At 37.1% G+C, this 12524-nt stretch overlaps 1 protein-coding gene across 4 annotated transcripts in view; it reads left to right on the top strand.

Moving 5' to 3' along the window:
* GKAP1 (G kinase anchoring protein 1) overlaps window positions 1-12524 on the top strand; it is a 91293-nt gene that overhangs the window by 57616 nt on the left and 21153 nt on the right. For 3 of the 4 annotated variants that reach the window (XM_061426048.1, XM_061426046.1, XM_061426047.1), the window contains one exon: window positions 11518-11667. The exons of the other annotated variant lie outside the window; for it this stretch is intronic. In XM_061426048.1, the coding sequence (XP_061282032.1) occupies window positions 11518-11667 (150 nt within the window). The remainder of the gene's footprint in view (window positions 1-11517; window positions 11668-12524) is intronic. 4 annotated transcript variants of the gene reach the window in all.

The following is a 12524-nucleotide window of genomic DNA, read 5'->3' as shown; positions in this document are numbered from 1 at the left end:
GAACTCTAGTAAACCTAGGTACAGGGCTTTCCTGCTGGCTCAGATGGTAAAGAACCTGCCTGCAATGCAGGAGACCCGGGTTTGACCCCTGGGTTGGGAAGATCCCCTGGAGAAGGGAACAGCAAGCCACTCCATTATTCTTGCCTGGAGAATTCCATGCACAGAGGAGCCTGGTGGGCTACAGTCCATGGAGTCACAGAGAGTCTGACGTGACTGAACAGCTGTCACACACACAAACCTAGGTACAACAGGAATATTAACATTGATAAGCCTAGACATATCTATATTAATCAAACCAACAAGCTTAAGCCACCTTCAGTAACAGATATCAATTCAGTACTGAATATTTCCCAGATCATGGATCCTAAAATTTATCTTGGCCGGTTTTTTGTATATTTAGATTTAATTTGTAAGCTCTTACTTTCAAGTCAACTAAAATAATTTATTTACAAGTTAACTTTTACACAAAGATGGCACCAAAAATCTAAATTTTTTTCCACTTGAGTTCAAAAGGCTTTTTCCCCACTCCCCACTTTCTTTTTTTTTTTCCTGAGGGCCTGGGCACAGGAGACTGTGTCCCCACTCAGTTGTTTGGCATGAAGCTTCGCAGCACTGTAGCCTACAGGCCAGGTCTTGGAGCTAGTGAGCACAGATGTCAGCTACCACATCAGCAATATTCACATCACTGAATTTTTCCCAGTATGTCTGTCACCAGTGTGTGTTCCCAGGGTGAACCGCAACCACCCCTCACCTTTGCAGGAAACTCTGAGATGAGCAGATAGATACAGTTCAGGTTTCTATCAAATTACTGCTTTTTCCCTTGGCCTTGGTGTGTGTAGGGTTTTGTGTTCATTCTTTAAGAGTGAGATCTCTATTTCCCCCAGTCCTGTGGGGCTCCTTCAATTAGGTAAGCGCCACTAACCTTCAAAGCCAAATGCTCTGGGGGCTCATCTGCACCTGTGGGTTAAGGGGTCTGACTTGGGGCTCAGAACTTTCATTCCTTTGGGAGAACCTCTGAAATATAATTACTCTCCAATTTGTGGGTCACGCACCTGGGGAGTTTGGGATTTGACTATATCATAAGTTCACCCCTTCCACTCATCTCATTGTTTTTTTCTTTTTTGTCTTTAGTTGTAGAAAATCTTTTCTGATAGGTTCTAGTTTTCTTCATAGTTTTTTTTGTTTGTTTGTTTGGTTTTGTTTTTTAAACATGTTAGTCTCTTAAATCATGTAGAAAACAAAAAGTATAGTCACATACCATTGTTACAGTAATACTGGCTTTTATAATTACCCATTTATTGTAATGTTTGTTTCCCCATGTGGCTTTGAGTTACTGTCTAATGTTCTTTATACCTTCCCAGCACTATCTTGAGCACTAATGGCAGTTCTGGTGGTCACTAACTCCTTTGGATTTTGTTTTTCTGGGAATGTCTTGATTTTTCACTCACTTTTAAAGGAGAGTTTTGCCACTTAAAAGATTCTTGGTTGAAAGTTTTTTTTATTCTTTAGTATTTTTAATATTTCAGCCCACCATCTTCTGGCCTTCAAGTTTCTGCTCATGATTTTATTGAGGATCCTTGTATATGATGACTTGCTTCCTCTTGCTGCTTTTATGATTTTCTCTTTGTCATTGTCTTTTGAAAATTTGTTATAATGTGGCTTGCTGTAAGTCTTTCTTGAATCCATCTTACCTGGAATTCTTTAAGCCTCTTGGACGTTTATAGTCATATCTTTCATCAGATTTGGGAAGTTTTTAGTTACTATTTCCTCATATAGTCTGTCACTTCCTCTTTCTTTTCTCCTCCTAAGACTCCTGCAATGTGTCTGTTGTCCTGCTTGATGGTGTCCCACAGGTTCCTTAGGCTCTGTTTGCATTTCTTTAATGTTTTTCCTTCTGTTTCTCAGCCTAGATAATTTCTGTTTTCCTATCTTTAAGTTTATTGATTCTTTCTTCTGCATGCACATCTCTGCCTTTCAGTCTTAAAGAATGTGTTGTTTCAGTTATTGTACTTTCTTAGCTCCAGAATTTCTTTTTGGTATCTTTTAGGTTTTTTAATCTCTATTTATATTTCCATTTTGTTCACACATTGTTTTAAAGTCTTTGTCAAACATAACTGCCATAAATAAGTCTTTTCCAGGAACAGTTTCTATTGATTTTTTTTTCCCTTTCAGTGGTTTATACATTCCTGTTTCTTTTATGCCTTGTGATTTTTTTGTGGAATATGAATCTAGTACTGAGTCTAACATTTGAGTGTAGTAATGTGGTAACTCTGGAAATCAGATTCTCCCCCTTCCGGGGATTGGTGTTTTCTTATTACTATTTTGGTGTTTTTTTGATTGTTATCAGCTGTCTGTTTCACAGAACAACATAACATGTAAACTTAGTGTCTTAGGTATTTAGTGAGCCTTTCCTTAGGCATTTGTAGTCACTTTCTAATTTTCCCCTTATAGGCAGTTGTTTTTTAGTGGCCTGTTTTTTAATGTCTGGTTCTCAAAAATGGAAAAGCAAAAAATGAAGTGGGTGTGGGGAGAGGACTAGCCTTTTAAATCCACTGGAAGTCACTTCAGCTGGAGGGGGAGGGTCTTACAACAATGAGGGGGAAGTACAGCAGCAGTGGCTGCCTGTCTGTCTGTCTCTTGGTCTGCATCTCTGTGATGAGAAACAATAACCAGTGACCAGAGCATAGATCCCCATTATTTGGAGAAGTTCCTTTCTGCCCATGCTGGCTCCCATAAGTTGTGTCCAAGCTACTCCAGGAATATGCACACAGCTCTCCCACATCACTTAAGGGTGGTGGATGGGTAGTTGCTACTGTCCTGAGATATAAAATTGACTAAACTTTACTGCAGTATACCACCCAAGTGTTCCCCTGAAATTTGCAAGCCTTCAGCAGACTTCAGAGTTCCAAAATAGTTGTTTCAAAATCAGACAGATTCTGCCAGTGCAATTATTGTCTATGTGAGGACTCAGGTTTCTGGTGCTTCCTACTCTGCCATCTTCACAGAATCTTCTCCATTATCTAATTTTGAGTTAATTTTTATGTGTAATGTGAACAGTTCACATTCAGTTTTTGCAAGTCTGTATCCAGTTTTCCCAGAACCATTTGTTTAAAAAAATTTTATTTCTTTAATGAAGTGCCTTAACGTTTTCATAAAAAATTAATTAACCATAAATGTGAAGGTTTCTGTCCTGTCTCTCAATTTTGTTCCAATGATCTATATAGCTATACTTGCACAAATAACATACTGTCTTTTTAATTATATTCTTGACACATAATAGGTGCTCAAAATTTTAGTTAAATTGATATTGACTCTGCCAAGAAAATGTTGCGGGGAAGAGAACACTTACTCTGCTGCAGTGGGTGAATCACTGGAGTTATCTGGTAGCACTGAGGGCAGCTGCCTGAGGTTCCTTGTGGGCTGTGCGGCAATCGTAAGTGTGGATGACAGAAGACATATGTATATATACATAGGCATATAGATACAGGGATGTGTTATATGTGTATATATATATTAAAGGTTCTGATGTCCCCTTGTATTTTTGATTCCATCTAAAACTTTTAACCAAAAGAATTGTTTTAGCTGATTCCTCAAGAGAAAGAGAAGGACCCCAAAGGGAGGAAATTACTTTACCTTATATATATCACAAACAAACCAAAATATAACACTCTCATTTTCTTCTAAATCCTTGTATTATATCACTCTGAAACTATTCTAAACATTTAGTGGAAATTACCAGTGTTTATGCTTTTAACCTTCATTTCTGGATTCCAGCCTGTACATAAGTCTTTGTTGGGGAGGAGTAACTTTGACAATACGACTTTTAAATTTGCATATTCTGAGGTAAATCATGCAGTTTCTAATCAAAAATAACTTTTCCAGAGGTTTTGAACTTAAAGCCAGTTATTCTCTTATTTTTTATGTTTCTCATACAAACATAACTCAGTTATCTTTAGTGGCTTGAATAGATGTTTTCATATTTTGTGTTTGCCAGTCTTTTTCTCTTCTGACTTACTGTTAGTGTTTAATAATTGGGGGCTTATAAAATTAAATGAAAACTTCTAATTTTGATTATTTGGACAGAAAATTGACATTGAATTGGCTAGACTTACTAAAGAATGTGTGTTCTTACACTTGCTGCATTTTTGTCTTTTTTCTTTTGAGGTGTGCATGTTGTGGGAGGTGGGGTGGTATGTGGTTTATTTATTTTTGTTTCATTTCTATAGTTTCCTATCAAGGTGTCTTTTGAGAACTTCTGTCCTTAGGCTGAAAAGAAAGTTTATGCCTCACTAAAGAAAAAACATCGAGGACAAAATTTGGGATAGGCAGGCTGGTAATGGTTCAGTTCAGTTCAGTCACTCAGTCGTGTCCGACTCCTTGCGACCCCATGAATCGCAGCACACCAGGCCTCACTGTCCATCACCAGCTCCCGGAGTTCACCCACGTGAATCAAGTGTAATCATGTGCATCGAGTCGGTGATGCCATCCAGCCATCTCATCCTCTGTCGTCCCCTTCTCCTCCTGCCCCCAAACCCTTCCAGCATCAGGGTCTTTTCAAATGAGTCAACTGTTTACATGAGGTGGCCAAAGTATTGGAGTTTCAGCTTTAGCATCAGTCCTTCCAAAGAACACCCAGGACTGATCTCCTTTACAATGGACTGGTTGGATCTCCTTGCAGTCCAAGGGACTCTCAAGAGTCTTCTCCAACACCACAGTTCAAAAGCATCAATTCTTCGGCACTCAGCCTTCTTCACAGTCCCAACTTTCACATCCATACATGACCACTGGAAAAACCATAGCCTTGACTAGATGGACCTTTGTTGGCAAAGTAATATCTCTGCTTTTTAATATGCTATCTAGGTTGGTCATAACTTTCCTTCCAAGGAGTAAGCGTCTTTTAATTTCACGGCTGCAGTCACCATCTGCAGTGATTTTGGAGCCCAGAAAAATAAAGTCTGACACTGTTTCCACTGTTTCTCCATCTATTTGCCATGAAGTGATGGGACTAGATGCCATGATCTTCGTTTTCTGAATGTTGAGCTTTAAGCCAACTCTTTAACTCTCCTCTTTGACTTTCATCAAGAGGCTTTTTAGTTCCTCTTCACTTTCTGCCATAAGGGTGGTGTCATCTGCATATCTGAGGTTATTGATATTTCTCCCAGCAATCTTGATTCCAGCTTGTGCTTCATCCAGCCCAGTGTTTCTCATATGTACTCTGCATCTAAGTTAAATAAGCAAGGTGACAATATACAGCCTTGACGTACTCCTTTTCCTATTTGGAACCAGTCTGTTGTTCCATGTCCAGTTCTAACTGTTGCTTCCTGACCTGCATATAGGTTTCTCAAGAGGCAGGTCAGGTGGTCTGGTATTCCTATCTCTTTCAGAATTTTCCACAGTTTATTGTGATCCACACAGTCAAAGTCTTTGGAATAGTCAATAAATACGTTTTTCTGGAACTCTCTTGCTTTTTTGATGATCCAGCGGATGTTGGCAATTTGATCTCTGGTTCCTCTGCCTTTTCTAAAACCACCTTGAACATCTGGAAGTTCACGGTTCGCGTATTGCTGAAGCCTGGCTTGGAGAATTTTGAGCATTACTTTACTAGTGTGTGAGATGAGTGCAATTGTGTGGTAGTTTGAGCATTCTTTGGCATTGCCTTTCTTTGGGATTGGAATGAAAACTGACCTTTTCCAGTCCTGTGGCCACTGCTGAGTTTTCCAAATTTGCTGGCATATTGAGTGCAGCACTTTCACAGCATCATCTTTTAGGATTTGAAATAGCTCAACTGGAATTGCATCACCTCTGCTAGCTTTGTTTGTAGTGATCCTTTCTAAGGCCCACTTGACTTCACATTCCAGGATGTCTGGCTCTAGGTGAGTGATCACACCATTGTGATTATCTGGGTCGTGAAGATCTTTTTTGTACAGTTCTTCTGTGTATTCTTGCCACCTCTTCTTAATCAGTAGCCATCAAAAAATAGAAGACAAAAAGACTGGAGCTGCAGTCTTTAAAGTAGTGAAATCCAGAAGCTGATTAGTTACCATCATTATGCTATACCTGACTTTCCCAGTGGCTCAGCAGTAAAGAAACTGCTTGCAGTGTGGGAGAGGCAGTTCGATCCCTGGGTCAGGAAGATCCTCTGGAGTAGGAAATGGCAACTCACTCCAGTATTCTTGCCTAAAAATCCCATGGTGAGGAGCCTGGCATGCTAAAGTCCTTGGGGTCACAAAAAAGTTAGACACCACTTAGCAACAACAACAAAGGCCAGAATACTGGAGTGGGCTGCCATTTCCTTCTCCAGGGGATCTTCCCAACCCAGGGATCAAACCCGGGTCTCCTGCATTGCAGACAGATGCTTTACCATCTGAGCCACTATGGAAGCCTGCATAGAAGCTCAACGTGTTTTAAGCATTGTTGTATTCATTGCTTTAAAGTGAAATGTTATCAGAATATACTGGAAGTATTTTATGAAGCAGATTTAGAGTTCTATCTATACCACTTAGCAGGAGAATCACTAATGGGTAAGTTAAACTTCTTGTGACTGTGATTATTTTCTGGGGAAATGATTCTTCCTATATCAGTTTCTTAATGATGTTAATGAGATTCAAATAAAGGGATGTTTCTGTAAGTGTTTTGAAATATAAAGTGCTCTACAAGCATTTTAAATATCATTTGTATATATTAAGCACTGATACATAAGTTTTTTTTCTTTCAGACTCTTTCTAAGATATTGTGAAAGGAAGAGGATGGACAGTCATAGAACTGTTGGGTTATTTGCTCACAAATATAATTGAAATGGGTAAAATAGAGAGTATTAAAGCTCAAGAATGTGGGACATAGGGAAAACCTGTAAAAGAGAAAGGAGCATTTTCTGTAGTCTGTCTTATGACAGGAAAGGAAATGATACTTTTCTTGGAGAATATACAAAATCTGTAATTTTACATAGTTGAGTAGATTGTGATAAAATCATCTCTTTATCATTCGTGTGTAAAATATATGTAAAAATTGTTTTCAAATATACTGTAAAACTTTGAGTAATACAAGGCTAGAGTAGTTAAGGCAGTGTGGTATGGCATAAGGGTAGACATGTAGGTTGACAGAATAAAGTTGAGTCTAGAAAGAAGCTTTAATATTTATGTTGAATTAATTTTGAACAAGAATGTCAGGACAAGTTCAATGGGAAAATAATCTTCTTAACAAATAATGCTAGGTAGCCACATGCAAAAGAATGAATTTGGACCCCTTCTTCATATCATACACAAAAAATAACTCAGAAACTTAAATGTAAGAGCTAAAATTATAAAGCTCTTAGAAGAAAGTGTAGAAGTAAATCTTGGTGAGTTAGGCAGTGATTTCTTGGATAAATTAGACTTTGTCAAAAGTAAAACTTTTGTGATACCAAGGATACTTTTCGCATCAAGAATGTGAAAAGACAAGCCACAGAATGGGAGAAAATATGCTCAAGTCATGTTGTTTTTAGAATATATAAAGAACTCCTGCAACTCAGAAATAAAAAGTAACCCAATTAAAACTTGGGCAAAATATCTGAATAAACATTTTTCCAAAAAGATATACAAATGTCCAGTAAGCACATGAAAAGATACTTAGCACGATTAGCCATCAGAGAAATATAATTCAGAACCACAATGAATCTCATTCACACATACTTCACATTCACTGGAGTATTTATAATTTAAAGAGATGCATAATAACAAGTGTTGGTGAGAATGTGGTGAAATTAGAACCCTCATACACTAGTACACTGATAGGCTGTAAAATAGTACAGTCACTTTGGAAAACTATTTGGCAGTTTTTCAAATGGTTACACAGAGTTACCATATGTCCCAGAAAATCTACTTCGAGATACATACCTGGATATGTAAGAGATCTGAAAACATGTCCACACAAAAACTTGTTGCATGAATGTTTATAGCAGCAATATTCACAGTAGCCAAAAGAAGGAACAATTCAAACGTCCATCAACTGATGAATAGAGAAATAAAATATGGTGTATCCATTAATGGGATATTATTTGGCAGTAAGGAATGAAGTGCTGATAGATGCTATAATATGGATGAACCTTGAAAACATTTTGCTAAGTGAAAGAAGTCAGTCACAAAAGACCTTATACTGTATGATTCCATTTATATCAGATATCCAGAATAGCCAAATCTATACAGACAGAAAGTAGACCAGTGTTGCCTAGAGAACAATTGAGGGAGGCAGGGATTAGGAGAGAATGGGAGATGATGCTAGTAAATTGTGGGTTTCTTTTTGGGCTGATGAAACTTTTTTGAATGGGTTATGGCTGTACAACTCTATGAATATATTAAAAAATAATTGTGCAAGTACAACTTTTCCAAAACTCGACCAGGAAGAAATAGAAAACCTTAACAGACCCATCACAAGCATGGAAATTGAAACTGTAATCAAAAATCTTCCAGCAAACAAAAGCCCAGGTCCAGACAGCTTCACAGCTGAATTCTACCAAAAATTTAGAGAAGTGCTAACACCTATCCTGCTCAAACTCTTCCAGAAAATTGCAGAGGAAGGTAAACTTCCAAACTCATTCTATGAAGCCACCATCACCCTAATACCAAAACCTGACAAAGATCCCACAAAAAAAGAAAACTATAGGCCAATATCACTGATGAACATAGATGCAAAAATCCTTAACAAAATTCTAGCAATCAGAATCCAACAACACATTAAAAAGATCATACACCATGACCAAGTGGGCTTTATCCCAGGGATGCAAGGATTCTTCAATATCCGCAAATCAATCAATGTAATACACCACATTAACAAACTGAAAAATAAAAACCATATGATTATCTCAATAGATGCAGAGAAAGCCTTTGACAAAATTCAACATCCATTTATGATAAAAACTCTCCAGAAAGCAGGAATAGAAGGAACATACCTCAACATAATAAATGCTATATATGACAAACCCACGGCAAACATTATCCTCAATGGTGAAAAATTGAAAGCATTTCCTCTCAAGTCAGGAACAAGACAAGGGTGCCCACTTTCACCATTACTATTCAACATAGTTATGGAAGTTTTGGCCACAGCAAAAAGAGCAGAAAAAGAAATAAAAGGAATCAAAATTGAAAAAGAAGAAGTAAAACTCTCACTATTTGCAGATGACATGATCCTCTACATAGAAAACCCTAAAGACTCCACCAGAAAATTACTAGAACTAATCAATGACTATAGTAAAGTTGCAGGATATAAAATCAACACACAGAAATCCCTTGCATTCCTATACACTAATAATGAGAAAACAGAAAGAGAAATTAAGGAAACAATTCCATTCACCATTGCAACAGAAAGAATAAAATACTTAGGACTATATCTACCTAAAGAAACTAAAGACCTATATATAGAAAACTATAAAACACTCGTGAAAGAAATCAAAGAGGACACTAATAGATGGAGAAATATACCATGTTCATGGATTGGAAGAATCAATATAGTGAAAATGAGTATACTACCCAAAGCAATTTATAGATTCAATGCAATCCCTATCAAGCTACCAACAGTATCCTTCACAGAGCTAGAACAAATAATTTCACAATTTGTATGGAAATACAAAAAAACCTCGAATAGCCAAAGCGATCTTGAGAAAGAAGAATGGAACTGAAGGAATCAACCTACCTGACTTCAGGCTCTACTACAAAGCCACAGTCATCAAGACAGTATGGTACTGGCACAAAGACAGAAATATAGATCAATGGAACAAAATAGAAAGCCCAGAGATAAATCCACGCACATATGGACACCTTATCTTTGACAAAGGAGGCAAGAATATACAATGGTTTAAAGACAATCTCTTTAACAAGTGGTGCTGGGAAATCTGGTCAACCACTTGTAAAAGAATGAAACTAGAACACTTTCTAACACCATACACAAAAATAAACTCAAAATGGATTAAAGATCTAAACGTAAGACCAGAAACTATAAAACTCCTAGAGGAGAACATAGGCAAAACACTCTCTGACATACATCACAGCAGGATCCTCTTATGACCCACCTCCCAGAATATTGGAAATAAAAGCAAAAATAAACAAATGGGACCTAATTAACCTTAAAAGCTTCTGCACATCAAAGGAAACTATTAGCAAGGTGAAAAGACAGCCTTCAGAATGGGAGAAAATAATAGCAAATGAAGCAACCGACAAACAACTAATCTCAAAAATATACAAGCAACTTCTACAGCTCAACTCCAGAAAAATAAATGACCCAATCAAAAAATGGGCCAAAGAACTAAATAGACATTTCTCCAAAGAAGACATACAGATGGCTAACAAACACATGAAAAGATGCTCAACATCACTCGTTATCAGAGAAATGCAAATCAAAACCACAATGAGGTACCATTTCACGCCAGTCAGAATGGCTGCGATCCAAAAGTTTACAAGCAATAAATGCTGGAGAGGGTGTGGCGAAAAGGGAACCCTCTTACACTGTTGGTGGGAATGCAAACTAGTACAGCCACTATGGAGAACAGTGTGGAGATTCCTTAAAAAACTGGAAATAGAACTGCCTTATGATCCAGCAATCCCACTGCTGGGCATACACACTGAGGAAACCAGAAGGGAAAGAGACACATGTACCCCAATGTTCATCGCAGCACTGTTTATAATAGCCAGGACATGGAAGCAACCTAGATGTCCATCAGCAGATGAATGGCTAAGAAAGCTGTGGTACATATACACAATGGAGTATTACTCAGCCATTAAAAAGAAAACATTTGAATCAGTTCTAATGAGGTGGATGAAACTGGAGCCTATTATACAGAGTGAAGTAAGCCAGAAAGAAAAACACCAATACACTATACTAACGCATATATATGGAATTTAGAAAGATGGTAACAATAACCCTGTGTACGAGACAGCAAAAGAGACACTGATATATAGAACAGTCTTATGGACTCTGTGGGAGAGGGAGAGGGTGGGAACATTTGGGAGAATGGCATTGAAACATGTAAAATATCATGTATGAAACGAGTCGCCAGTCCAGGTTCGATGCACGATACTGGATGCTTGGGGCTAGTGCACTGGGACAACCCAGAGGGATGGTATGGGGAGGGAGGACGGAGGAGGGTTCAGGATGGGGAACACGTGTATGCCTGTGGCGGATTCATTTTGATATTTGGCAAAACTAATACAATTATGTAAAGTGTAAAAATAAAATTAAAAAAAAAATGTGAAAAACAAAACAAAACAAAAAAAATAATTGTGCAAATTAATTAAATGGATAAATTGTATGGTACATGTATAAAAATAATTTAAAAATAAAGAAATACCCAACTCAAAAAATATAAAGAAAAGGACATTTGCATATGTGTTTCTGCTGATTATCACCTGAAGATAGAGAAGAATCAGATGGTTGATTGTCTCTTTATTATAATTTTTCTTTCAACTTCCATGCTTCTAGTGGCCAACTAGGTTTATTAAATGTGTGCACTTTTGTATTAATTGATAATGAATCTTAATTCATTTTTGACAGGAATTGAGTTCTCAGATTTTGTCACACGATGGAGGATTCTTCAATAGACTGGAGGATGATGTTCATAAAATTCTTACTAGAGAAAAAAGAAGAGAACAGCTTACAGAATATAATGGAACAGATAATTACACAGCTCATGAACACAACCAGGCATGTAAAATAGAAAATTCTGTTAAAATCAAAGTGAAATTATTTTTCATTTTTTAAAAATGTAAACAGTGGAATTCAATTATGATTGTATAAAACTATAGTTTTAGTGTATTAGTCATTATTACACATAGATATTTATATTAAAAAGTGTGAGGTACTTCATTAATGGTTAATATTTATTGAGCATGTGCTATAGTGCTCAGTATTGTTAGGCATCTGTATCGGGGTGTGGGAATATCAAGATGGTTAAGACCATCCTTGACTTGGACACTCAGGGGAGTTGGGGATATTAAGTAGACTGTAAAGAGAATATCACTCAGCATGATGAAGAATTTGAGAGAGAGGGGAACAATTAAAAAAAAAAAAGTTTTTAAATAGAAAAGGTAATAGACCACTCCTTGGGTAATTGGGAAAGGTATATAAAGAAGTGACATTTGCAATGGATTTTGAATGCAAATAACTGTATAAACTGAGAAACAGAGAAAAACCTAAGGGAACTGCAAGAGCAATGGCCCAGAGCAATGAAAAGCATTTATTTCCTGAATATTCAGGAAACTGAAAAACTATGCATCTAAGAAGTAAAGACTTAAGTGAGTGTGGGATAACATGATTAGAGAAATAGATTGGAATTAGGTTATAAATGTCTTTTAATGTGAAAATAAGAAGTTAGAATTTTGTCCTGCAGACCAGGGGCTACAAACTATAGTTGGTCTGCAGTCTATTTTTGTAAGGCTCACAAGCTAAGAATGGTACTCAAATTTTAAAATACTGTTTGGAAAAATACAGGAAAAAACCCAAAAGATACTATCATATAGAGACCTCTGAGTTTGCATTTATTTTTCCCACCATAAACCACC

Source organism: Bos javanicus, chromosome 8 (genome assembly GCF_032452875.1).
Source record: "Bos javanicus breed banteng chromosome 8, ARS-OSU_banteng_1.0, whole genome shotgun sequence".
Lineage (NCBI taxonomy): Eukaryota > Metazoa > Chordata > Mammalia > Artiodactyla > Bovidae > Bos > Bos javanicus.
The sequence above is the reverse complement of the archived record's forward strand: the minus strand, read 5'-3'. Positions and strand labels throughout refer to the sequence as shown.